Source organism: Schistocerca serialis, chromosome 5 (genome assembly GCF_023864345.2).
Source record: "Schistocerca serialis cubense isolate TAMUIC-IGC-003099 chromosome 5, iqSchSeri2.2, whole genome shotgun sequence".
Lineage (NCBI taxonomy): Eukaryota > Metazoa > Arthropoda > Insecta > Orthoptera > Acrididae > Schistocerca > Schistocerca serialis.
Genome location: NC_064642.1, coordinates 247,707,300 through 247,734,380, shown reverse-complemented (window position 1 = coordinate 247,734,380; position 27,081 = coordinate 247,707,300). Strand labels below are relative to the sequence as shown.

Sequence of the window (27,081 nt, the reverse complement as noted above, 5' to 3'; positions counted from 1 at the left end):
GTGGTAACACCAGTTCCCATCAGATCACTGAAGTTACGTGCTGTCGGGCTGGACTAGCACTTGGATGGTTGACCATCCAGTCTGCCAACTGTGGTTCACTCAGCCCTTGTGAGGCAAACTGACAATCAACTTGATTGAGCAGCCCTGGTCTCATAAACTGATATACAGCCAGGAGAGCAGTGTGCTGACAACATGGCCCTCCATATCCACATCCGGTGATGCCTGTGGACTGATGAGACACAGCAGCTGGTCAGAACCATTGGTGAGTCTATGTGTGCAGATTCCTGTGCCTATTTGAAATTCTAGATTCACATATTTTACTGTTCACATCATTTCTGCATAATTTTAGCCATTTGTACTGTGATATATTGTAAAATTTCAAATAATCGGAAGGGCCACAATAAACTCTTACTTTTACGTCAATAGGCTTAAATTTATTTGTGCTCTAGTAAATTTTTTTGAGAAAGTAGCCCTATCCTCGATCAAAACAATCATTATCTAATTTCATTATATAACTCTGTGAGAAATAGGTTATTTCTGGGAATTTTTGAACACTTACAAAACTGTATTTTCATGAGTTGTCAACATCAGTGTTTCGGATACGTAACTTATTTCATAGCAAATCAGCATTTGCGGTTCACAGTTACTGCCAAAGAATAGATCACTCCTGATTTTCATTGTATACTGGTGCATATAAATTTTCATAAGATACCATTGTCCTGTCCACAATCTAATTCACAGTAAATCAGCATTTGTGATTTAGTTATTATACCAGATATACATATGTGTTGCATCTAGTTCTCCCTTAAAGAGGAGTAGCCCTATACATTTTCTACATTTATCATAAATTAATTCTGTTTTTGAGTTTGCTAACAACTATAATTAACCTCAAAAACTTATAGGAAATTGGCAATTTTTATCACTGGTTTTCCTGTTGCCTTAATAGAAATCTAATTTTGTGTATTTGTTTCAATTTTTATAGGGAACTGGTACCTTTTAGCTCAGATTAAAAGACAATCAGTGGGCTTAGTTTAAGGTTATTCATTCAGTATCCTGTAACACACAGCACCAGCCAAAATGCAGTCCCACTGTGAATGCTGTTCTCTAACACAAAATGAGTTGGCTGACACTTGTAAGCAGCTTGAAATCACCCTTAATATTGTCAAATGACTAGCAAGAATTTTGTACACCTCTGCAGACTCTTCCCCTGCAGAGGTGTACAAAATTCTTGCCCTATGGGTCCTGTTTATAGCCTCCATGTACACTATACATTACGAAAATCACTCACAGCAGCAACTGATGAATGAAAGCATGGAACTGGAACAATCATCTCACATTATGCTGAAGATGGAATGAATCGACTTAACAGCTGCTTTTAAAAACTACAACCTGTATATAATGGAACTCTTTCAAATCAAGAAAGAGGTACTTATATCACCTATGTGGAGCAGAAATTTCTCCAGTACCTTTCTGGGGTCAAGTTCCATCTGGTTACTGATCACAAATGAATCACTGAATTTCTAATCCCACTAGAGAAACACCAAGTGCAACTCACCAACTGAACTGCTGGACATACTTTTAGGTTAACTACAATTACTATCATTTTCATTTGACAGTGAAATGTACTAATGCATGCATATTGTTATGCCTATTAGCAGATCCTAAGAATACTTTAGATACCACAGAAAATATTTTTTTTTTTTCCATTGATACAGGAAGGACTGAAAATATAAAAGCTTTTCCAGTAAAGGCAAAATCTGTCCTTAAGAAACTGACAATTATTTAGTACTGAGGCATGTCCATAAGTAAATACATTTTGGGTGGAATGATTCAATGTTAGGCACCCAGAAGTACAGCATTTGTTTATCCCACAGCATCAACTTTTACAACAGGGCCTCATCCTTGTTCACAGTACCATAAAAAGATGCTGTTGGATATTAGTTTCTCCAACACAAAAGCCAGAAATCATGCACTTATTACACGAAGTTGTTGGCATGAAAGATATTGTGTCCAATATTGTAACAGTAATTGTACTGAACATCTATTGTGACCATTAGTCACCTATTCAGAAAACGAAGCATTTGCCATGCATATTTTCACATCTTGGTCAACACCAACACAGTCAAAGGAACAAAAGAACTTAATTTATTATTATCATTATTTTTAAACTAACAGTAGTAGATAAATTTTATGTATCCCTTATGCAATAAAGAGGAATTCTATAACATGCAAGGCCACCTCCTGGTGCTCACATAATTTTTGCTTTAACTGTTAGATATCAACTTTGGGTGCCAGTTGTAGGTGCAGTCCTTTAAAGTTATGTGAGTGGGCAATGGAATGAATAATTTCATTGCTCAGTCTAATGCAAGATCAGACACTTAGTATTTCTTTTAAATTACATGGAAAAATCATTGTATTTTGAGGATGAAGACCAACTTTCACTATTTCTTAAAACAGAACAAATCATTTAAGAAAAAGATGAGGGTGGAACTTCTCCACCGGTGTTAAGACACCATGCTGCTCCACCTTGTCAAGCAAAATGGCTGTGCCCACTTTACAGAGGTCACAGTCCACTATTTCCACACCAGGATTGAATTTTGGCTATATGTATCAGTCAATGAAGGATTTGATCATCTAGTTTGATCACCACCAAAAGGGTAACCATGGTGGAAGTGCATAGGCCATGAGTTTTGGTGATCATACGCTGGAATCACATTCATGCCCATCAATATGACAATGCCATAATCAACAATCTACCACAAAAATCTATGCACCAGGCAGACCATGCTCCCTTGCACACTTTCCCTGTAGACCCGAAGCACATTCTGACACGGTTCCATGCTATTACATTTCTAGAGCCACTGGCAGCACCTTCCTTGGGTTATTGTGGGACCATCACTACTCAGCCAGAAACCAAACTATTTGTTCCTGTTTATATGAGGGAGGAAGAGAGAGAGAGAGAGAGAGAGAGAGAGAGAGAGAGAGAGAGAGAGAGATAGTACGTCACCCGAGGGCAATGATAGCAACACAACGTATCAGTAGAGGCTGACTGTGAAATGCCACTAGTCACAAAATCTGTTTCTGCATAGAGCACCAGTAGCATTGTTAAATTCTTGTTTCCAGCCAGTAACATCATCGTCATTGTCCAGAGGCCTTAAAAGCGGTGCCTATACTTCAGTATGTCATATTTTTTGTACCACTGCATCAGAAAAGAGCACTATTCCTACACTGACTCTTTGCAAAACTATCTACCGCTCCTCTTGCTGTAATTTCTCCTTGTTCTCATGTCTTCCTTTTCCACTCCTTCCTGATGCCCACTCACTTCACACTTTAAAGAACACTACCCACTATCAATCCAATCCAACAGACTGTTTTGCCAAGAAGCTCACAGTCCTCTTTCAGATATGGAATCACCAGCGTTGTGAGTATACTAGTACAGTGTTGCAACCAACAGTGGCCAATGAAACTGAATCTGAGCTTACTGAGGTTGTAGAGGTATGATGGTGCTTATCAGCTTTCACTATCCTGGGCTTAGAAGCCCAAACACAGGAAGTGTTGACTGAGCTCTCTACTGCATTCAAAATTTGGCCCCATCTAGGTACTTCAGATATGTCAACAATATTATGAAAAGGATAAACTGCAACTCGCCATATAGAGGAGATGCTGAGTTGCAACGAAAAGACTGTTATATATTTTAGCTTTACACCAAATGGGGCTTTTTCTGAAGAAGTACAGTCTTTTTGATGTGCCTGCCTGTGATTCATCATCTCCTATATATGATGAGTAACACACTTATCATTTCCATAGTATTGTTGTTGCTCTGTCCTGGACTTTCCATTGTTTGGTTTTACTTCAGATATGTTAGAGAGATGGTGAACTTCACTCCCTCAAAGACTATCAATGATTCCTTCGGAGTTATACACATGAAGAACTAAGCTGCAGAAACATGACAGCTAAAAATGGTCACTAAACACAACTGGAAAAATGCTGATGTTTATCACTACTCTGCTTTACTACTTTACTCTGCTTGTGTGCAGGATCTAACAGCCCCTTCAAGTAAATTTGTTTTTGGCAAATTACTGTATCATTTTACCTGCCTCCATGTTGCCACAACTTGAAAATTTAATGTCAACAACATATACAAATTAATCTTTAAACTATTACTCGTATGTACCTGATTTGTTTGCTCCAATGGCAAAGGTAATAATGTCATCATATGGTCCATCATAAGCAGGAATTTTATTCTGCACGAATGTCAATTTTGTGGAAGCTGTTCTCTTTAGATTTATCAGTGTTGCAGAATTTACCATTGGGACCGAAAAGCAGCCAGTACGTTCCCGGTACAGTATAGGCTGGTAATCCTCTGTTCGCTGATAATAATACTCCTCTGTCATACCAGCCCAGAAGTTTGAATACATTCCATCAGATCTGAGCATTGGGGCTGCTACAGTGAGATTTTCCTGCACAAGCAGCTGGAGTGTATTTGGATTTGTCAGAAACACATCGCAGTCCAGAAACTGAAACATAAATGAAAAATATTACAAACAAAAAATTATTTCCTGGAAAGAAATGAAGTTTCACATGGAGCACTCACATATCAGCCAAATCCCACGATATTTAATAGAAGTTAAAGTTGATGTCATGATAAATAGCAGGTACAGAGGACAAAAAGTAAAAGAATTTAAATCCTTATGATTTTAAACAGTTTGCAGTGGGAAGGCCTAACTGACATTTCAGGAGAACTACACACTGAAATACCCAATACAAGAAGGATGCAGGAGTAGGTGATGCACTTTTCAAGTCACTTATGTAAAAACTGTGTTTACTCGCATATTTTAAACATTGAATTCTGCAAGTGGGAACTCTCTATGCAACACAGCCTTTGCTGGTCTCCATCCTTTACATGCCTCTATTTCTGTAAACTGAAGAGCGAGCGAGCGAGTCCCCACTCTGCCTACCCAGCTACAACACATGGCACTACTACAGGCTGTTTCACAACGTAGTACTGGCCCTGGCACAACACACGCTTTAAATCTGTGGCATTGCAGTATACAGATACGTCCCAGTTGCATTTATTTTTAGACAAATGTGTTAAGACCATAAGGAATACAAAAGACAGTAGCTTTTTCTGAAACACAACATTATTGAATAAATAATACTAACATAAGAACAGAAGTCAGGATTCTACTACAAATATAGAACCGAATGCCTGTTCAAGTGAATGTATGTTTGTCTATTGCTGTTCGTAAAATGAACCCCATATAATGCAATTAATCTGTAGAATTTAAGGCTTGTTCTTACTTTTTGTTTCTACTAAAAGGTAGAAGTTTTCTTTGGAGGGCTGCATTGAAACTTCACAATTCTTGCAACATGAAGAGTGTTCAAAAAGTAAGCAGAAATTTATAATTTTGTGTGTTGTATTAGTCCAATGTGCACTACTTTTTTTGTCACTGTCTTCGTAAACATGTCTGAAAAATATGTGTACAGTGCCGTGCATATTGGATATTTACTCTGTTGTCAGCTGGCAAAAAGGTTAAATGTGTTTTGGTACCACGAACAATTATTTGTTTTGTATAAAAATAGATTAGAGAATCTGTATTAAATTTTGTTATAAGAATGGAATAAAGTGTATCAAATTTTTAGAATTGTTAAATATTGCCTTTGGTGAATCTGTTATGAGTAGACCAAGGCCATACAAGTGATATAAACATTTCAAAGCTGGCCCTAAAGGACAGCAGTGTTACAAGCATGGATGAGACTTAAAATGCACAGTTAACAGACCTATAAACTATTAGAAGAAAATAGTTCCTAAAGTGTTTCGGGAATTGGAAAAAGCACTGGTGTAAGTGTTTAGTATGTAATGGTGAATGTTTTCAAGAGGATAAAATTGCTGTAGATTAGCAAATAAAATTCCTACCAAAAAATAAAAATTAATATGTGAACAACCTCGTACGTCAAGCTTTTTACTTAAAAGACCAGAATCAATATATATGTTTTGAAGGAAATTTCAGCAGTGTTTAGAATAGCTATTCTGCACATGTTTTAAGCAATATGTCTTAGAACCAGGTGAACAATAACTGAGATAGAAATCTAGTGACTGAATACAATCAAATGCTGCTGTTCCATAAGCATCAAAGGTTTTCTGTGATTGTGAAACTGCCTATAACGATATGTTTCCTCCCATAATTATTAGTGTTCCTTCATGGCAATTCCAGTAAACCATGCTGCTTATTTTCACATTCCTTCCTTATGCACCCTTTTGTGGTGAGGCTGACGTTTGCACAAATTGCAGCCCTTTGATTGTGACTGGTAATATTAGCCAACTGTTCTTTTTGTGTCACTCTTCAACACACATTGTAATATCATTAGAGACGATTGAATGTTTGTTACATCACAAATACCTCCTCTTCTTCATATTCTGCACATTTTCTTGCAATGCAGGGTGATTAGCCATCACTTCCGGATACTGAAGTATATCAGTGAGTATACAAAGTTAACTGACTGATGCTGGCAACTAAGATCCCACAAACATAAATGACGTATATCACTGCACGCCAATCTATATCGCTAGGCAGGCAACAAGCAGCTGATTTTGGGCGCCCCTATAAGCCGTTGGCAGCGTTCTTCCGAGAAAGGCCATTTTCCCCACCAAAAGCGCTGCTCGCTCTTGAGTTTACAGACAGACTATAGCAACCCACAATTCCATCCCTACACACTCCCTGCCACGATATAGCACCTTCCCCTACCCCTCTGCCCTGCTATCCCTCCCCTCCCAGTCCCATGCCTCTACTATGTCCCACCATCCCCCCCCCCCCCCCCCCCCCACTGCAGAGGCCATGAGTGCACATGTATCAAGATATGTGTGTGTTTCTGCATCTGACACTACCTACCTACCTACCTACCTACCTCCCTCCCCCTTACACCAGCTTAACACAGTTAGCAGTAAGAATTTATGACCTGATGACTTGCCTGGCATAGCAGTAATAAACCGTACCAACAAACCTTCCTTGTGAGTCATACTATCTATTAATGAAAACTGTACCAAAATCCTTACAGTAGTTTCTAAGATTATCCTCCACACAAACAGAAAAATGCAGAGAGAGAGAGAGAGAGAGAGAGAGAGAGAGAGAGAGAGAGTCAACCAAACATGAGGTTTCATTATTGAAATGAGATGATCAAATAATTAAAACTTATAACAGCTGATCTGCATGTTAACTGCTATGTTATTAGGAGAGCTATATAATGCAATTCATGAGACCTTATTCATACAGATGTATGTGATACACTTTTTAAATGAATTATACAACATCAGTGGTTATGCCTCATTTGGCATATTCTATTTTTATTACGTTGACCCACATTTCCAATTATTCTTGGCACACATATTAATCACTGTTTAATGTCTTGTTTAGAACCATCAGTCTTCTGACTGACTTGACGTGATCTATCACGAATTCCTCTCCTGTCATCATTTAAAGTAATTTAATGACTTGAAACATGGCAAAGTTCATCATCACATTTCATAGTGTAAACTGCAAAATTATATAGATCAGAACTTTGTGTACATATATTTCAGTCCAGCCACTTTTTTCCATATTCAGGAAAAAAGAAATTCATTTATGCATTAAAATATTTGAGTAAAACACACAGATCTGTACTATAGAACTCTGTAGAAAACAATGTAGAACAACATAATCAGTCGTTCAAGCTGTAAATATTTCAAACTTCACTGGTTGGTTAGTTTCATCCTCCAGGGATCATTTTGCACTATAAATTGTAATGATGTGGAATGAGTCATTTTACACTCACATAGCAAATTAATTTGTATGTATGGTTACATGCTGAATATTGCTAATTGCTTTTAAAAAAGGATATGCAGATGTGAATTAGTAGTTCCTTCCCACAATCTTTCACACATTACAGTAATAGAAGAAGTTGTCAAGGAGAAATTTTCTCTCTTTGTTTTTAAACTTTTCTTTACTGTATGTCAGACATTTTATGTCACTGGGTAAGTAAACTTTTTTTTTGTTGTGGCATTAAAAATACTTCAACATGGTAACATTTGTAAATGAAGGCAACTGGAATACTTGAACATTTTGTTTATAATTTGCATATTTTAAAGTGATTGTTTTGACATAAATCTTCACAAATTTTTATTTAGGGAAAATTAATATTAAACAAAACAAATTGTTTCAGATGATTTCTTTGCTTGTATGGAATTTAAGTTTTTTACTGTTATTCATTTATACAAAGGCCAGTTCCAAGGCCATTCTATGAAGAAGTTTTGAGGCAGTTGTAGACACAGTCCGTCTATGAATGTTTTTGACAAATATGTCCCAGTATATAAAAATAAGATACATTAATCAGTGTTCCAGGCCATAGTTTACAATAGAACCCATACCTCTTGTCTACTAAAACAAGGTGCAGCTATGTATTTTTTAAAGAGTTCTACATATTTCTCACCCACATCTACATCTAGACTCTGCAAATCACCGTGAGGTGCATGCCAGAGGGTACATCCCATTGTACCAGTTATTAGGGTTTCTTCCTGTTCCATTCATGTATGGAATGCGGGAAGAGTATTGTTTGAATGCCTCTGTGCATACAGTAATTATTCTAATCTTATCAGCACGTCCCTGTGTAAGCAATACATAAGGCATTGTAGTATACCCTATGGTAATCACTTAAAGCTGGTCCTCAGAACTTTGTTAATAGACTCTCTCAGGATAGTTTAAAACTGTCTTCAAGAGTCTCTGTGGCCTTCTCCCTAGAATTAAACAAACCTGTGACCATTCATGCTGCCGTTCTCTGTGTATTTTCAACATCCCCTGTTAGTCCTATCTGGTACAGGTCCACACACTTGAGCAATATTCTAGGATCAGTCACACAAGTGATTTGTAAGCAATCTCTTTTGTAGACCGATTGCATTTCCCTAGTATTCTACCAATAAACTGAAGTTTACCACCTGCTTTACCAACAACTGAACCTGTGTGGTCATTCCATTTTACATCCCTAAGGTATTTGTATGAGTTGGCCAATTCCAACAGTTACTCATTGATATTATAGTCATAGAATATTACATTTTTTTCATTTTTGTGGAGTGCAAAGTTTTACATTTCTGAACATTAGAGGAAGTAGCCAATCTCTACACCACATTGAAATCTTATCAAGATTTGACTGAATATTTATGCAGCTTCTCTCAGATGGTACTTCATTACAGATAACTGCATCGTCTATGAATAGCCTGATTTTACAATTAATATTGTCTGCAAGGTCATTAATACACAACATGAACAGCACAGGTCCAACACAATTCCCTGGGGCACACCCAAAGTTACTTCGACATATAATGATGACTCTCAATCTGAGATAACATGCTGTGTCCTCCTTACCAAAAAGTCCTCAATCCAGTCACAAAATTTACTTGATACCCCATACAATCATAATTTTGACAATAAGCATAGGTGTGGTACTGAGTCAAATGCTTTTCGGAAATCAAGAAACACTCCATCTACCTGGTTGCCTCGATCAAATGCTTTCAGTACATCATTTGAGTAAAGTCCGAGATTGGTTTCACATGTTCAACATTTTCGAAAACCATGCTGGTTGGCATTGAGGATTTCACTCTGTTCAAGGTACCTCAAACATAATGAGCTCAGAACATGTTCCAAGATTCTACAACAAATCAATGTCAAGGGTATTGAACGGTAACTTTGCGTGTCACTTCTGCTGTCCTTTTAGATGCTTGTGACCTGTGTCTTTTTCCAAGAACTGGCAAAGTTTTTTGTTCAAGGGATCTACAATAGATTATAGTGAGGAGATGAGCTAATACAGCCACAAATTCAGTATAGGATCTGATAGTGATTCCACTGGGGCCTGGAGCTTTGTTCAATTTTAATGATTTCAGCTATTTCTCAACACCACTGACAATAATACTTACTTGATTCATCGTTTCAGTGGTACAAGGATTAAATTGGGGCAATTCTCCTGGGTTTTCCCTTGTAAAGGAACATTTGAAAATGGAGTTAATCATTTCAGCTTTTGCTTTGCTACCCTTAGTTTCAGTTGCTGTCTCATTCACTAGGGACTGGACACTAACTTTGGTGCCACTAACAGCCATTACATACAACCATAATTTCTTTGGATTTTGGGAAATGCCATTTGACAATATTCTGCTACGGTAGTCATTGAAGGCATCACACATTGCCCTCGTGACAATCAAATGGGTTTCATTCAGCATCTCAATCTATAGCTTTGTGCTTTGTTTTACACCTATCATGCTGTAATCTCTGTTTCTATAGATATTTCTTTACAGTGACTGTGTACCAAGGAGACTCCCTTCCATTACGAACTGTTCTAATGGACACATATCTATCCAGTTTGTGGTCAACTATTCTTTGAACTTGAGGCAGAGTTGTTCTACATGCTCCTGACCAGAGCTGGAAGTTTTAAGTTCCTCACTGAGATATGGCATTACTAATTTTTTATCTAATTTGCTGAACATATATATCTTTCTGCTTGTTTTAGCTGTCCTTGTACTTTGGTGACCACAGTCACCACAACCGCATCATGATCACTGATGCCAGTTTTGATGTGAACATCCTCAAAGAGGTCAGGTCTGTTTGATGTCATTAGAACCAATATATTTCCATGTGGAATAGGGTTCCCAACTATCTTGTTGTAACCTGCTGTGATACAATAATTTTGCTTCATTAAGAACACTGTTGCAACTGTATGTTTTGCTGCAGATGGGATGGCACACCAGAAATGGAAAAAGTATTCACTGATAAAGATGCATCAAGTAACAGTAAAAACAGTAGAAGGACGCCTTTTAATAGTGCATAAGCCATGCCATTCATAAGTAATGGTGATTTCAGACATCATATACACTGATTTACTTCCACACCATGCAATCTTCTCGTAAGATACTGGAAACTAATTGTCAACATAGCTGTTACATGGTAGTGACTGACTCTTTCTTGGAAATACAAAAAAACATCCTAGATTCACTTAATCATTAGGGTGCCTAGGGAAGCAACTAATGGAAGGTATGTACCCTCATCTGTTTCTGCCATTTCAAATAGTTGTCTCAGTAGGTATGCAAACATACTTACATACTTAGAAAACTATCAACTATCAGCAAGTGCAGTTCCAAGTTGATGCTGGAACCATTGTGTCCCTGATATATCTGGACACACATCACAGTTTTTTTCACAACAATTTAGCTGGCACAAGAAGAAGTGACAGCTTTTGGTGATCATAAAATCACTCAATCTAGCATCTATTAAGCTCAGAGAGTTGCCTTCATTTTGTTGATGCAGTTAAATCAGCACTAGATAAAACTTCATTAATTACAATCCAGTGTGCCCATATCAGTGGGCAAAGCCTATGACTGTACTTAAAAACATAGATCTGCGATAATTTTTACAATAACCATTAACACACAATCTAAATTTGACCTGTATGCAATCCTGCACCTGAATGAATTACTGGCAAAACTGGCTGGCAGCCAATATTTATCTAAAATTGATTCTGCAGACACACATTTATAGTTGCCACTGGACATGCAGACCACATAGATCACTCCATTCAATATACTTTTTGGGATCTACTGTTACAATCACTAGCCTTTTAGCCTGACTGATATGTCACCCTTATCACAATGTTACTTAGAACAATTAATACAAGATATTACGAACTGTGCAAATTGTTGCTGTAGTCTTCAATCAAAGAATGGTTTGATACAGCTCTCCATAATTCACTATCCTGTGCAAGCTTCTTTATCTCCAAATAACTACTGCAACCTACATCCTTTTGAACCTGCTTCCTGTATTCATCTCTTGGTCTCCCTCTACAATTTTTACCCCCACAATTCCCTCCAGTAGTAAGCTGGTGATCCCTTCATGTCTCATAACATGTCCTGTCAACAGATCCCCTCTTTTAGTCAAGTTATGCCACTTTTTTTTCTCTCCCCAGTTCTGTTCAGTACCACCTAATTGGTTACAAGATCTACCTGTCTAATCTTTAGCATTCTTCTGAAACATGTAACACATCAGCCTCAGTTGCAAATAGAAACCAATCTTTACCCAGGTTTCAGCCCAAAATTTGGTTATGTCAAGTATAAAACTGTAGCACCGTAGTAACCAGTCATAAATCTAAATTTCTTGGGCTGAAGAGAAACAGCAGGCCCCGCTGCGCGGACGAGGTTGGTATGCCACGAGAGCTGCTGGAGTTCCAGCGCAGCTCTCGTGGCCTACCAATCTTGTCCGCGAAGCTGGGCCTGCTGTTTGTCTTCAGCCCAAGTAATGTAGATTTATGACTGGTTATTATGGTGCTACAGTTTTATACTTGACATAGAAAAATTTTGGCATGCAATAGTTTAGTGTCACTGGCTTCTGAAGAAGGTCAAATTATTTTGGCTGAAACCTGAGATAAGATTGGTTTCTATTTGCAACTGAGGCTGACTTGTTACATGTTCATTTATCACAGTTGCTGACACAGCTGCACGATGTTATAAATAAATTCTTCTGAAACACTATATTTCAGAAATTCCTGTTCCCTTCTTGTCTGTTTATCATCTATGTTTCACTTACTTACAAGGCTACATTCGAGACAAATACCCTCAGAAAAGACTTTCTACTTTCCACTACTTAAATCTATATTCAGTATTGACAAATTTCTTTTCTTAGGAAAAGCTTTTCTTGCAACTGCATTTTATATCCTCTCTACTTCAACCATCATCAGTTATTTTATTGCCCAAGCAGCAGAAGTTTTACTTCTTTCAGATTCTCATTTCCTATCCAATTCCCTCGGTATCAACTGATTTAATTTGACTACATTCCATTTTGCTTTTATTAAAGTTCATTTTATGTCCTCCTTTCAAGACATTATCCATTGAAACAACTGTTATTCCAAGCTCTTTATGGTCTCTGACAGAACTGCTATGTCACTGGCAAACAGCAAAGTTTTTATTTATTCTCCGAAAACTTTGATTCCTTCTCCAAATATTTCTTTGGTTTCCCTTACTGCTTGCTCAATGTACAGATTGAATAATATCAGGGATAGGCTACAGCCCTGTCTCCCTCCATTCTCAACTGCTGTTACCCATTTATGTTCCCTGATTCTTGTAACTACTGTCTGGTTTCCTTGCACTACCTGTGTTTTATGCATGCTGGCTTCAGAATTTCTAAGAGTGTACTCCAGTTGACATTGTCGGAAGCATTAAATGTGTGTTTGCCTTTCCTTAATCTATCTTTTAATTGAAGTTATAAGATCAGTTCTGCCTCACATGTTCTTACATTTGTTCCCCAAGATCGGCGTCTAACAGTTTTTCCATCCTTCTATTAATAATTTGGGTAAGTACTTTGCAATCATGGTGTACTAAACTGACGATCTGGTAATATTCATATCTGTGAAACACCTGCTCCCTTAGGAATTGGAATCATTACATTCTCCTTTAAGTCTGCAAGTTTTTCACCTATCTTGTACTCTTGCACACCAGGTGGAATAGTTTCGTTATGGCTGGTTCTCCCAAGAGTACCAGTATTTCTGAGGGATTGTCATCTACTCCATGGGCCTTGTTTCAACTTGGATCTTTCATTGCTCAGCCAAATTCTTCTTGCAATATCATATCTCCCAACTCATCTCCACCTACATAATTTTCCCTTCCTATAATATTGTCTTGAAGTTCATTTCTCTTGTAATCCCTGTAGATACTCCTTCCACCTTTCAATTTCCCATTCTTTAGTTAGTACTGGATTGTCACCTGAGCTCTTGATATTTGTACATCTATTCTTCTTTTCTCCAACTGTGTCTTTAATTTTCCTATACACAGTGTCTATCTTTTCCCTAGTTATATATGCTTCTATAGCCTGTGCAGATTACCTGGTCAATATTTCTGTAATGAGGACCACACAAGAGCAGTATATCTAAAGCCTTCAAACACTGTTTACCCACTGAGAAGCGCCAACTCAGTAAGAGCTAACCATTAAATGCATAGGATCACACTTTCAGTTTTCATTTTATGCCACACATGAGGCATAACTGAATTATCTGTACCTACAGGTTTAAAAGAGTTTCAATCTTTTGGGGGAGAGGTAAATATTATAGTAAGTGTATAACTAAATCAGTTTAAATTGCATGACCTACAAATATAACTTGTAAAACAGGCATAAAATTTGTTGGTCCACCAACAGCTACCAACAAGTTATAATAAAAACTTAACCACCACCCAGGGCTTAGGCCTGTTCCAACTGCTGCCTACAAGGCAATAAGATGAGTGATGTATGATCATGGGACTTGTGACCGGCATGTTGTCAATCACTCCCACAGTTAATGCCAATAGATGAATCCTGACGATGCAGCTGCTTCATTACTGATGCAGCTCCCCAGCTGGTGTCACAAGACTGAGTTAACACCATTCTTATCACAGAAAAATTCTGAGGAGGTACTGGGAATTGAGCCCCACTACTTCTACACTGAGTGCAGCGATGATAATCATCAGATATGGAGTGAGTTGCAGCCTATACTTAAACTAAAAAGAAAAGTCTCAAATCTTCTCTTTGCCTGGCAACTTTCACACCAAGCATGCACCCAACTTCAGCAACTGGTACGTCTCAAAATAGTATTTGTACTATACTGTCTCAAGAACTATGGCAGCATGGATCACCCAATGTGGTTGCTTATAAAACATTGACAGCAGTACAGATGAACTGCTTTCACATTCAAAAGGATGCTTTGGCAATAATCTGTGCTACAAAAAAGTTTAATGTATTGTTGTACGGGCACAACATTCCATGTGCCAATGCTCTCTTTTTGGTCCACTATCAAAAGCTTCCAGATAAAATGATGCTACACTGCAACAGTGGGTGACGTTTTTAAGTAACTATAATTATGAAATACACCGTCACCTCCCTGTCCAATAACAAATGCCAATGCACTACATCACATGTCTATGGGAATGCATCCAGACTTCAATATTCACAAGATGCTGTTTCGCCCTGGATGTACTATGCAAAATACCCTTGATTGAGTATCTAGCTCTTGAAGTAGCCACAGCCACAAGATGGACCTGCTACTACTGTCAGTAGAGCAGGGTGACCAGAGCACTTACCTACAGAGCCTGAACCTGCATTTAAGACATGCTTCTCCTCCATCTCCAACTAAATGCCAACAAGGATGTTCTACTGCTACATTGCTCACTACTGAGGAGGAGGAATGCCAAGTCACTGTCTTACTCAGATTCTGCCCCCCTGTATCGTCCAGAGGATTCACACAATGCACTGGGGATATTATATCCCAGGTGTGGCCCCAGTTGGACAAAGATATTTAACATGTGGGCCAAGCATGTCACTTGCCTCTATAATCTGGCTGACCCCACCAAAGAATTTTACTCACAGCCTGTTCCAGATCGCCTGTGGGAGTGAGTGAATGTGGACTTCACCAGACCAGTCCATGGAGCAATGCGGTTTCTAGTAGCGGATACAGTGTCAAATTTTCCATAAGTTATGTGGATTTCTGCAGACATTGTCCTTTTCACACAGCACCTAATTCAGAGGCAGAGGAGTAGTTTGTCACAAACCTCAGTGGGCAGCTGAGGAAAGCTACGTTATCATTCAACGAAACCCTCGCCAGCTTCCTTACAATGTATATAACAACCCTTGACATTGGTTGCAGCCTGACCAAAATTTTGCACTTACACAAATATTGCTTAGTGTTCAAATTTTTTGAACCATTTTTGTGAGGGCTCACAAAGGGTATTTGAGCACCTACTACTCTACATGCTCCCACCACTGGGCTCATAGTTTCAATTGGACCCAGGTTGGTTGCAAGGCCTCATCGTTCATCACAGGGGTCCCCCAGCTTTTTGACATCACAGGCAGACAAAGTGCAGATGGTATGCCATAGGAAACAGCTTTGGCCACAGCAGCATGAATAGCCCATACCCCTGCTCACACCTCACAAGGACATGCGTAACTTGCTGTGATCCTGCCCACAGGCATGCACCACCCATGTCCATGCCATGTCCACCATTGTAACCTCAGGCCCCACCACAAGTCACAAGAGCCTAAATACTCATTCACACAACTGTTGGTGCCCATAGAAGTTGAGCCTTTAATCCTCCCATGCCATTCATGGCACTCACCATACCACACCAAAGTCAACAACTCCCTCCAGAGGTGGCAGAAACCCACCTGCACTAGCTCCATCTCTGGCCAAGCCCAATGTCAGTATGCCACAGGACACACTAGTATGACGTCCAGCATCAATCTCCTTTTCTTCCTTGTCATACAAGCCACCACACAAGGTGTTATTGGTTGTAGATGCCGATTAAAGGGGGTCAAGGGAATTTATACATGCAAATGCGATTTAAATAGCTTTGTGCCACATGATTCCAGACAGCTGGAGCACATTTGTGGGTCTTGCTCAGTGTGCACATAAGAGGTGCTATACAGATTCACACTGTAAGGGAGCTGCCTAATAACACAGGAACAATGCTGAAAACAGTAAATGAAGAGATTTTCTTGATTCAGTTTTTATACAAACATGATCCTTGAAAATTTGAAGTTCAAGGGAGCTTAGCAAAAGTTCAAATAATTGAGAGCAAATTTAATAAAATTTTCACGGACTGAAGTGGAAGATGTTTGACTGATCGAGGGGAACCAAGAAAAAGTAAATGTGAACATAGTTAAAAAATAATGCAACAGTTTCAAAAACATTCATATTTCTTTACAATGAAAAGTGAAAGGGAGAGCTACAATTAAAATTAAGAGAAATCTGATCTTTTGTACCAATTTTTATTTATTTTAACACTTTGAATGAACATAAATATTTCTAAAAATATGCAAAAAAATTCGTTTTTATTTTGCAAAGAAATTAGTGATTATTTTCTGCGTCAGTTATGCCCAGCACACTTGCTGAAGCACATTTTCTATTGCAACCAAAGTAAAAAATACGTCATTGTCTACTTCTGTTCTGAGGTTGCACATGTGCAACATTTCTGATGACAATTTTTTCCCTTTTAAATCACAGACAGAATTGTCTTTTGGTCCATCATCATTTTCATCATTTTTGCCAGAACAGCTGAAATTTCAATCTCCACCAGGTTCCCCAAGATCATTAAAAGTGTACAAAATCATCAAACATCACATTTTCTTCTAAGTCATTACTCCCCATTAGCAGTGGTTTGTGTACTTACTGAAACACAGCAACTGTCAAAATAGGTAAAAGAAATAAAAATGGATGTGAGCTTGTACAGCTCATCAGTATCCATTATGTGTAGCACTAGTTTGTAACAGATGTAAACAGTTCCCAAGGAACTGAATTCAGTGATGGGTGTAGGGAGCATAAAAACAATTCCTCAAAGATCATTTCCATCTTTTACACACCAGTGGTGTGTATTACGAATGTTGATAACCACCATACAAGGTAACATCCATTTTGTATGTTTCAGCATTTAAGCCACTTGCTGCTAGACTGAAATCCAAGATTAAAAATTGAGGAGTTTACAGTAAACATATCCAGTCAATGGCAAAAATGTTACTGCTCAAGTAAAAAATTATCCACAGATGTTCACTATCTAGCAATTTTATAAAAGTACAAGCAGTTCATTAGATCCGTATTCTTTGTGTAATTGCCTAAATGTGTATTGCATCTCATAGCTGCAAATAAAAATTTATAAAAAATGTAGGTATATTTTGTTATTTGGAAATGGCTTTGACTGTATCATTAGTCACAATATTGTCCTGATAGTAAACTGATGATACACATATTTTCACTCACCCATATATAATCTGCCCACACATATCTCGCTACCATTAGTGCTTCTTCTCTCAGTTGAATAACATGAGTAAATCTTTGTTTAGACCATGCAACAGAACTGTTCTCCCCTGGCAAGCGGTCGGGTGGTGATGACAACAGCTCAGCACTTATAGAATGGTAGTCATTTTCAACAGTTGTCAGCCACTTCTTTAGTATTTCCAGGGATGAATCTTCATTGTGGTCGCTTCTTACCCTTGGAGAAAAGTATAATTACAGTGCAACAGCAACTTTATTAACAATAGATAAACATTTGCCAAGCAAAACAATAGATAAACATTTGCCAAGCAAAACAATGTAATTTCTTAATGAAATTGCAGTCATGTGCAATTGGCTACAGCATTTGTGTGTTAATCTGACTGAAGATACAGACAAAACATAAGAAAATACTTAAACCATTTTAAGGGTAACCAAATATGTCATTTTTGAAAACAGATAATTTCAGTGCTGCTATTTATTCAGAATTTTTGCCCCTATGAATGTAGCAGCATTTTCATATCTAACAATATATCTCACTTACTCAGATACCGAATCAGCCTTCAAGTGTTGCTTTTGTGCACATTACAGTCTCAAGTTGCAAACTGAATTTTCATCTTACAGAAATAAAAAGTAGTCTCTTACTTAGATTTGCAGATCTCAACAAAAGATTTTGGTAGATTTCAATCTCTGAGTTCACTACCATAAAAAGACAAGGTAACTGCACACATAAAAAAACTAACAGAATATGCAATGAATTGTCAGACTGAGGATTTTGGATAGTGAGCTTACAAAATAATTATCATCAGAATGGGAAGAAAACTACCTTGAGAAGCCATGGGAATCAATACTGGTTATACTACTACTATGACAACTTTAGTGACTCAAAAATTCATTTGTAAAAAGTTACTGGAAGTGCAAGGGGAACCTAATGTGGTGTATAGGTGACCAGACGAAGGAGACATGGACTTAAACTTCATTATTTTGTATGAAATTTCATATTAGTGATGCTTGATGTGGAAAATTCAGTTATTTAACTATTTCAGAGGTACGAAATAATGGAAAATCCAGGATGGGATGTAACAATATTATGAGAAGGAAAGTTGTTACCATATAGCGGAGATGCTGAGTCGCAAATAGGCACAACAAAAATACTCTTACACTTAAAGCTTTTGGCCATTGACCTTCATCAACAACACACACACACGACCCGTGTGTGTGTGTGTGTGTGTGTGTGTGTGTGTGTGTGTGTGTGTGTGTGTGTGTGTGTCCGCTATATTTCAGAGGTACAACAAATTATGGAGTAAAAATGTATTTACAATTGGTATTCTTCTGTTGCTTGTGTATCAAGTTGGAAAAACAACAGTCAGACATTTATGCCACTTTCAATATGAACAGACAACTATCACTAACATTGATTTACAGTAGGATTTTGGAACATATTGTGTGTTCTAACATTATGAATTGCCTCAAAGAAAATGATTTATTAACAAACAGTCAACATGGATTCAGAAAACATTGTTCTTGTGAAATGCAATTGGTTGTTTATTCTCACAAAGTAAAGAGTGCTATGAACAGGTGATTTCAAAGTGATTCCATATTTTTACATTTCTAGAAGGCTTTTGACACCATTCCACACAAGCAACTTCTGATCAAATTGTGTGTCTGTGCAGTACATCTCTGTTGTGCAACTGTAATCATGATCTCCTGCCAAAGATCACAGTTCACAGTAACTGACAAAGTCATTGACTAAAATGAAAGTAACATCCCCTGGTCCTCAAGAAAGTGTTATAGGCCTTCTGCTGTTCCTGATATACATACACAACTTATGAGACAATCTGAGCAGCCTTCTTAGATTGTTTGCAGATAATGCTGTCATTTACTGTCCTTTTAAGTCATCAGATGGTCAAAACTACCTGCAAAATGATTTGAACAAAATATCTGTATGGCGTGAAAAGTTGCAATTGACTAAGTAATGTAAAGTGTGAAGCCATCAGTAGAGGTACTAAAACGAATCCACTAAATACTGGTTACATGATAAATCATACAAATCTAAAGGCTGTAAACTTAACTAAATACTTAGGAATTAGAATTACGAATAACTTAAATTGGAATGATCATGTAGATAATGTTGTTGGGAAAGGTAGCTGAAGACTGTGGTTTACTGGTAGAACACTTGCAAAATGTTAACAGGTCTGCTAAAGAAACTGCCTACACTAGGCTTGTCCTTCCTCTTTTGCAGTATTGCTGCATGGTATGGGATCTGCTTCAGATAGGACTGACAGAGGACACAAAAAAAGTTCAAAGAGGGGCAGCTCATTTCGTATTGTCACAAAATAGGGCAGAGTGTGCGATGGATATGATACACGAGTTAGGGTGGTAATCATTAAAATAAAGGCATTTTTCACTGCAGCAGGATCTTCTAATGACATTTCAATCCCCAACCATCTCTTTAGAGTGCAAAAACATTTTGTGGGTGCCCATATACAAATGCAGAAATGATCATCATAATAAAATATAAGAAATCAGCACTAACACAGAAAGATTTAAGTGTTAATTTTCCTGCACTCTGCTTGAGAGTGGAATGGTAGAGAAACAGCTTGAAGGAGGAGGAGGACTTTAGTGTTTAATGAGCTGTCGACAAGGAGTTCTTTAGAGACGGAGTACAAGCTCAGATTAAGAAATGATGGAGAAGAAAAGTGGCCATGCCCTTTTGAAGGAACCAGTCTGGCATTTACCTCAAGCTATTTAGGGAAATCGCATAAAACCTAAATCAGGATGGCCAAACATGGGTTTGAACCGTCGTCCATTGCTAAGCTACCACGCTCATTAGCTCGAAGGTGGTTCAATAAACCATCTGCTAGGCACTTAATTGTGAATTGCAGAGTAATTACATAAATGTAGCCATAAGGGAACATTGAGCACTTTTGGTACAGTTCTTCAGAGGAGTTTACTGAAACATAATGGAACCTCCACAGATCAAGTTTGTTGTGAGAATGTCATTTATATTCATTTGCACTGCATTTATCATAAAACATTTACAGTATTTAATTGAATTTATTTTATAAATCTTTTTTAAATGTATAACTGTTTACAGATTTCATGTTTCTTTTTTCTTCTGATGACAGGCACAACTGCAACATTGATAGTCTTCTTGTTATTTTAGCTAATATGCTGAAGCCAAAACTGCTGACTTTTATCAACTTGAATTCACTGCCAAAAGTCTATAGAACTTGTTTACCACTGTAATGTTATTGATCATTTCATCGCATGTTGATGGGAAGTACTGCTTCCTACAAAAACAAGTCTTGCAGAAGCAGGCTTCCACTGTTGTGTTACATGCTAGTGACTATATAATAGCAAGTTATGTCGGCCAACAACTACTCACACTATTACTGTGTCATGTTACAGGAAGTGATGTCACACACCAGCACAGTACAATATACATTATTCATGGAACATAAATTTGAAAACAGCTTATACTGGAACTGCATAACAGTTTGATAAATTCAGACTGATCAAGGGATTCAAAGCTCACGAGGTTACTCAAAGAAGGGCAAAACTCACATCTCGTGTTCTGTGGCTGACACTTGTTGTCAAACGTACGTCAGCCCAGGAACCAGACACAGGCCAACAGGCAATTTGTCAACAAGTGATCACGAGAGCCTTAACAATTTTGTAATACATTATATCTCACTCCTTCATATAATGCAAAGAACTGTTTTCATCACAAAACATTGGCTGAGTTATCCTCCACGGCTGATTACCAAACACACTTAGTAAGCCAAGAGCAGAACCTTTTCGAAGGACATTTTTAGCATGAATAATTCTACAACATAGAGTTGCACCACATCCACAGATGAAATAGAAACAATGATAGTGGGTAGCAAGATTAGAATAGAGAAAACAGAATACAAATGAACAACACACTTTTCAAAACATGCACCTAGATATAAAAAGCTTCTTAAATACAAAGTGTTTGATTTTCACACCAATATTGAAATTCTGAATGACAGCCTTCACTTTTGGTAACTGAATGAATTAAAATAAATGGGTATTTTATTTTATCCAATGATAGCCAGTGTGGTAAGATTTTATCATTCAGACTCTGTCAATCATGGAAGAAGAAGAGAATGTGTAAAACACGCATATATGTAATCTCTGTTTGGGCATCACTTGAAAATCAGTAAAACTGGAGGTTTCCCCTTGAGAGATACACATGTGTATTATAACACAGGTTGTATATAAAGTCCAGGAACACTTTCAATTATCTATTGCACAAGAACCAAACATTGCACAGATATCATATATATGTCATTTTGAAGAGAAACCCTGAAAGTTTTTTGTTTTCACATATACCGCCACATCGTAGTTTGGTAATATGCCAAAAGTCAGCGCTAGTCGCAAATGTGGCAAGTTCCAGTGTGGAGCGAGCTTTCTGTGTGTTGGAGTTTGACAAAAACAAGTGTGCTACAGCTGTTCAACTGATGTTTAGAACCAAGTACGGTAAGAAGCCACCAACATGGAAGGCCATTTCAGCAGGATGGGGCGCCACCCCATTTTCATCGAGAAGTTCGTGGGTACCTTGAACACAGAGCTGTGGCACGAAGGATCGGCCGTGCTACAGAAGAGGACAGCTGTTTCATGAAATGGCCTCCCCGAACACCAGATCCCACTCTGCATGACTTTTTTCTGTGGGGACACATTAAAGATGTGGTGTCGGTACCGCCTCTACCACGTGATGTAGCAGAGCTCCGGGAGAGAATACGGGAAGTGACTGCCACAGTTGATGATGCCATGCTGGGATGGGCATGGCAAGAATTGGATTACCACATTGATGTCTGCTCATGGTTCACGTATCGAATGTTTGTACAAAAAACTTTCCGAGTTTCTCTTCAAAATGCAATATGTATGACATCTTTACAATGTTTAGTTCTTGTGCAATAAATAATTGAAAGCGTTCCTGGACATTATGAACACCCTGGATTATACAGTTAATAAAAATAAAGGAGTGGCTGTCCATACAAAAATTTGGTCAGTGGAATGTACAGTTATTAATAGGTCCAGGCTAAATATAGATGGTATTAGTGAAGTGGAATGGCACAAAGAACAGGAGTCTCAGTGCACTGGTATACATGCAAAATAGAATTTCTATCTGGGGCATAGATCTAATAATGAACAAAAGAAAAAAATAGTTATGTGGGTTAACTACCATGAACAGCATAGTGAATGGATCACCGTAGACAGCAAAACATGACAACTAGAATAATAAAGTATACATGGTTGATAGCTCTGCACATGATGAAGGGATGGAAAAGGTATGCTTAGTTAAAAGAAATCATCCACTATGTTACTGGAGATTCAAAATTAGCTAAGATGGTCAAATTTGATAGTGGGAAAAGGAACAGGAGGAAAAAAAGTTACGAAAATGTGGACTGTGAGAAAGGAATAAAGTCTCCCTGCATACACCTGACTTAAAAATACTGGAGCATGGTTGTACACATGAATGAGACCTGACGACAACAAAATATTTTTGGTACAGTAGGTAACAGTAAGACAAGGTTTTAGAAAGTAGGTTTTACACTGTAAAATGTGTCCATATGCAGACAATGCTCTGACCCTAATTTGACAGTTAAGACATGCAGACTGAAACTTGAAGAGACTGCAAAAAAATTTGAAATACAGGAAGAGAGACCTCAGTAATTTGAATCTGCCAGAAATTGTTGAGAAAGTCCAACAGTGGAAAACCCAGAATGGAATAATGACAATATAACGAAAAGGATAAACTGCTATTCGCCATAAAGTGAAGATGTTGAGTCACAGGCAGGCACAACAAAAAAGCTGCTACACAGGCAAGCTTTCAGCCAAAAGGACTTTTTTCTGAATTAACAACAGAACATACACACATTCACACAAACACAACTCACACCCACGTCCACTGTCTCTGGCCTTGACAGCCAGAGACAATGGTCGTGTGTGTGTGTGTGTGTGTGTGTGTGTGTGTGTGTGTGAGAGAGAGAGAGAGAGAGAGAGAGGATCCGTTAATGTAAATGTGTGTGTGATCTGTTGTGTAACTTTGGAGGAAAGATAAGCAGATGCATGAACATCCAAATTTCTGATGGCAAACTAGCACAAAACAAAGGAGAAAAGGGCAATAGGTGGAAGGAATAAATATGAGGACTATGCAGAGGAATGGAGGTTGAAACAATATTACATAAATGCATGACAAAATGGATGAAGATAACATGGGGGAAGTAATACTGTGAGAATAATTTGATACATCACGGAAAGATGCAAGTCGAAACAAGGAAGCTGGACTAGATGACATTCCCTCAGAAGTCTTAAGAGCCTTAGGAGAGCCAAACATGATGAAATTGACCTGGCAGTACCAAGAAAGTAATGCTGTCATCTGACCGACAGTTTGTTTGGACCCCACAGTACTTTGCTTGGCATAGTCCTTGTATGGTGGTATGTTGTCTACACATATACAAAACAAGTAGTAGCAGAAATTCAAGAGAATTTAGAGAAGAAATTAAACATTAAGGAGAAGTAATAAACACACAACATTTGCTGATGATATAATTCTGTCGGGGACCACAAAAGACTCGGAAAATCATCTGAATGGAAAGGATACTATCTTGAGAATAGCCTGTAGGATGTACAGTTGACTGACGCAATTAGCCTTCTTTATATATAAAAAAAAAAAAATCACACGATATGTTTTTGGAAGCTGAATTACATAACAGATATATATCAAGTGGACATTTTGGTGAATATTATGTACACACATGTTAGACTAACTACAAAAAAATTTGAGGACACACTGTAACTTTTTCCTGGAGCTGCATCAAACCAGCTGTTAGGTTGAAGGTGACAACAATAGCTGTTGATAATTCACTGAAATTCATACACTCAAACTATGACACAAGGGTATGGTGTGACAATGAATCTCTCTCTAGATACCACTGTCTTAAGTAGGGCCTAGTTGAGATTAATAGGTGGCAAAAAACCAGTCTGACAATGGTAATCAAATAAGAACTGCAAAATATTGTGATCAGCTTGGGTCCTTACTAAAGAAAATATTTTATAATATAGCCATAGGTATTGTCTCAGTAATCGTTAGATAAATTTAAAGAAAGAAAGAAAAGAAAGGATAGGTGTGGTTTAGTAATGAAAGATCAAGTACAAGCAATTCCTGATTTGTTATGTTTCTGCAGTATATTAAATTAACTTTTTCTATTAAAAGTGAGATTGGCCTACTGTAAGAGGCTGAAGATCAGTATTTTGCATTTCAGTGAGAGAAAGCAGAGAATCAGCTGTAGCTGAAAACAAATTTCAGACACTGCACTAATGTAATAAACTTATTTCTCTAAAAATTGACTTACCATATACTTAATCTAAACTAAAGGAGCAATACCAAAAGAAGTTGGAATATTAAACAAGAAATAATAACCTTGCTACACCAGTTGTAAGAGATACAGACTGGGCAAAGTGGTTGCCAACCAAATTTGGTGCATGTTTGCAGATTCCGACAGAATACCCACGGGTAAAAAATAAACAGTCAAATACAGATGTAAAGGATATATTCTGGCACATAGAGGTACATCATGGATAACTTTGGGACATCAATTTCAAGGAGGCAATCATGAGCGGAGACTGCAAATACAAGCAAGCTGAAAATCAGTAACTTTCCCGTCTGTGAGCTCACAGTCTTTATATTAACAGTTATATGGATAGCAAACGAGAAGAAAAGTAACACGTTACACCAATTTTAAAACAAGCTGTTAACAATTTTTCCCTGTCTGATACAAATACAAAACTTATAGTACATTGACCACAATTTATAGCGTAGTTAACCTACTTACAAAATATAAATAAACTAATACTGCAAAACTGAACAACATTGTCACTGAGTAAGTTACACACTGAATGTCATGCATATCATCGCGTTTTCTGAACTCTACTCTGAAAGAGTATCTACAACCAGTACATCTCAAACAGCTTCCATGACAGGAACATACAAGAATTTCACGCACTATATTTTTAAGTTTACGACAACAGAACTACAATGTTACTTCTAACAAGAACAATAAAACACTCGCAGCGCACATGTAAAAATAATTTCTTCCACTTTTCATGGATAGCAAGCACGAACCATCAATATACGAAACACATCGCGGAGTTTTACACATTGTAATCATTTAAAGCTAAACAAATAAAACATTATAATCTTATAAATGCTGTTTTTCTCCCCCAGGTTCTTTTAGGGAGGGATTCGAAATTAACCTTACATTAAAGAAAACTTGGGTTTTATAAATAAAATATGAAAAGATATTTTGGAAACGAACGTACCACAATGATATCCTATCTTTTGGGTATTCTAACCTCTCTAGGAGCGTCAGAAAGTAAGGCAATGTATGAGCTTTATTTCGAACTAGAATTGCGATGACAACCGTAGGATCTCTCAAACTTTGAGGATCGGTAAGTTCTTCTGCTCTAATGAATGCAAAAATAATAAGTATTGCACTGTACAACCCAAAACTGCAACTGACTGGGCAATGCATTGCCACGCTATGCCTTCTGCTTCTCATATTCTGTGTAGTTACTGTATACACCGATTTGTTTATGTTTCGAATTCAAAAGTCCCCCTGACGTCTACGATAATGCCACCTGTTGGCAGGTACAGAAATCAATTTGCAAACCACACCAAGCGGTAATATGTCGACATTTAATCGATGGTACTGTTGTCGATTTTTCGAGATACAGCATAATATCGACTACACATCAAAGTAAACTAGTATCGAAAAGTAAATTTCCATCAGTGATATCACAGGCTAATATAATTAATAACTATGGTGATACATAGAAATCACTTTTACTTTAGCGCACCCAAGGAGCAACTTGTACTTGGTTGTAACTGCACTAATAAATAAACCATCAATTATTTCAAGCGGCTCTTGTATACTTTTATATCCATACTATGCAAACTGCATGGCAGAGTGGTAATTCCCATTCCGCCATTTATTAGTGCTATTTCCCGTTCCATTCACGTATTCAGCGTGGGAAGAATGACTGCTTAAACGCCTAGGTGCGCGCTGTAGTTGCTGTAATCTTGTCCTCGCAGTCGAAATCCATGTCTGCCACTTGGTTCACCCACGAATGGATTCGTTTCATTTCATATATTTACAAATTGTTCCACATAGAAGTTGACCGATTCCTACTGTGTGCCTTTAATATCGTAGTTATAGGCTCCTATGTCTTTTTCTTTTTTTGGCCTAGAGTAAATTT

General features: G+C 37.7%; 1 protein-coding gene across 1 annotated transcript in view; it reads right to left on the bottom strand.

Moving 5' to 3' along the window:
- Window positions 1-26,515, bottom strand: part of LOC126481121 (glycosyltransferase 25 family member) — an 851,320-nt gene extending 824,805 nt beyond the window's left edge. The window contains exons 1-3 of the mRNA XM_050104655.1: window positions 26,146-26,515; window positions 17,782-18,013; window positions 4,175-4,517 (exon numbers count right to left, since the gene is read on the bottom strand). Coding sequence (XP_049960612.1) covers window positions 4,175-4,517; window positions 17,782-18,013; window positions 26,146-26,384 — 814 coding nt within the window. The 5' untranslated portion in view covers window positions 26,385-26,515. The remainder of the gene's footprint in view (window positions 1-4,174; window positions 4,518-17,781; window positions 18,014-26,145) is intronic.
- Between the last annotated feature and the right edge of the window lie 566 nt (window positions 26,516-27,081).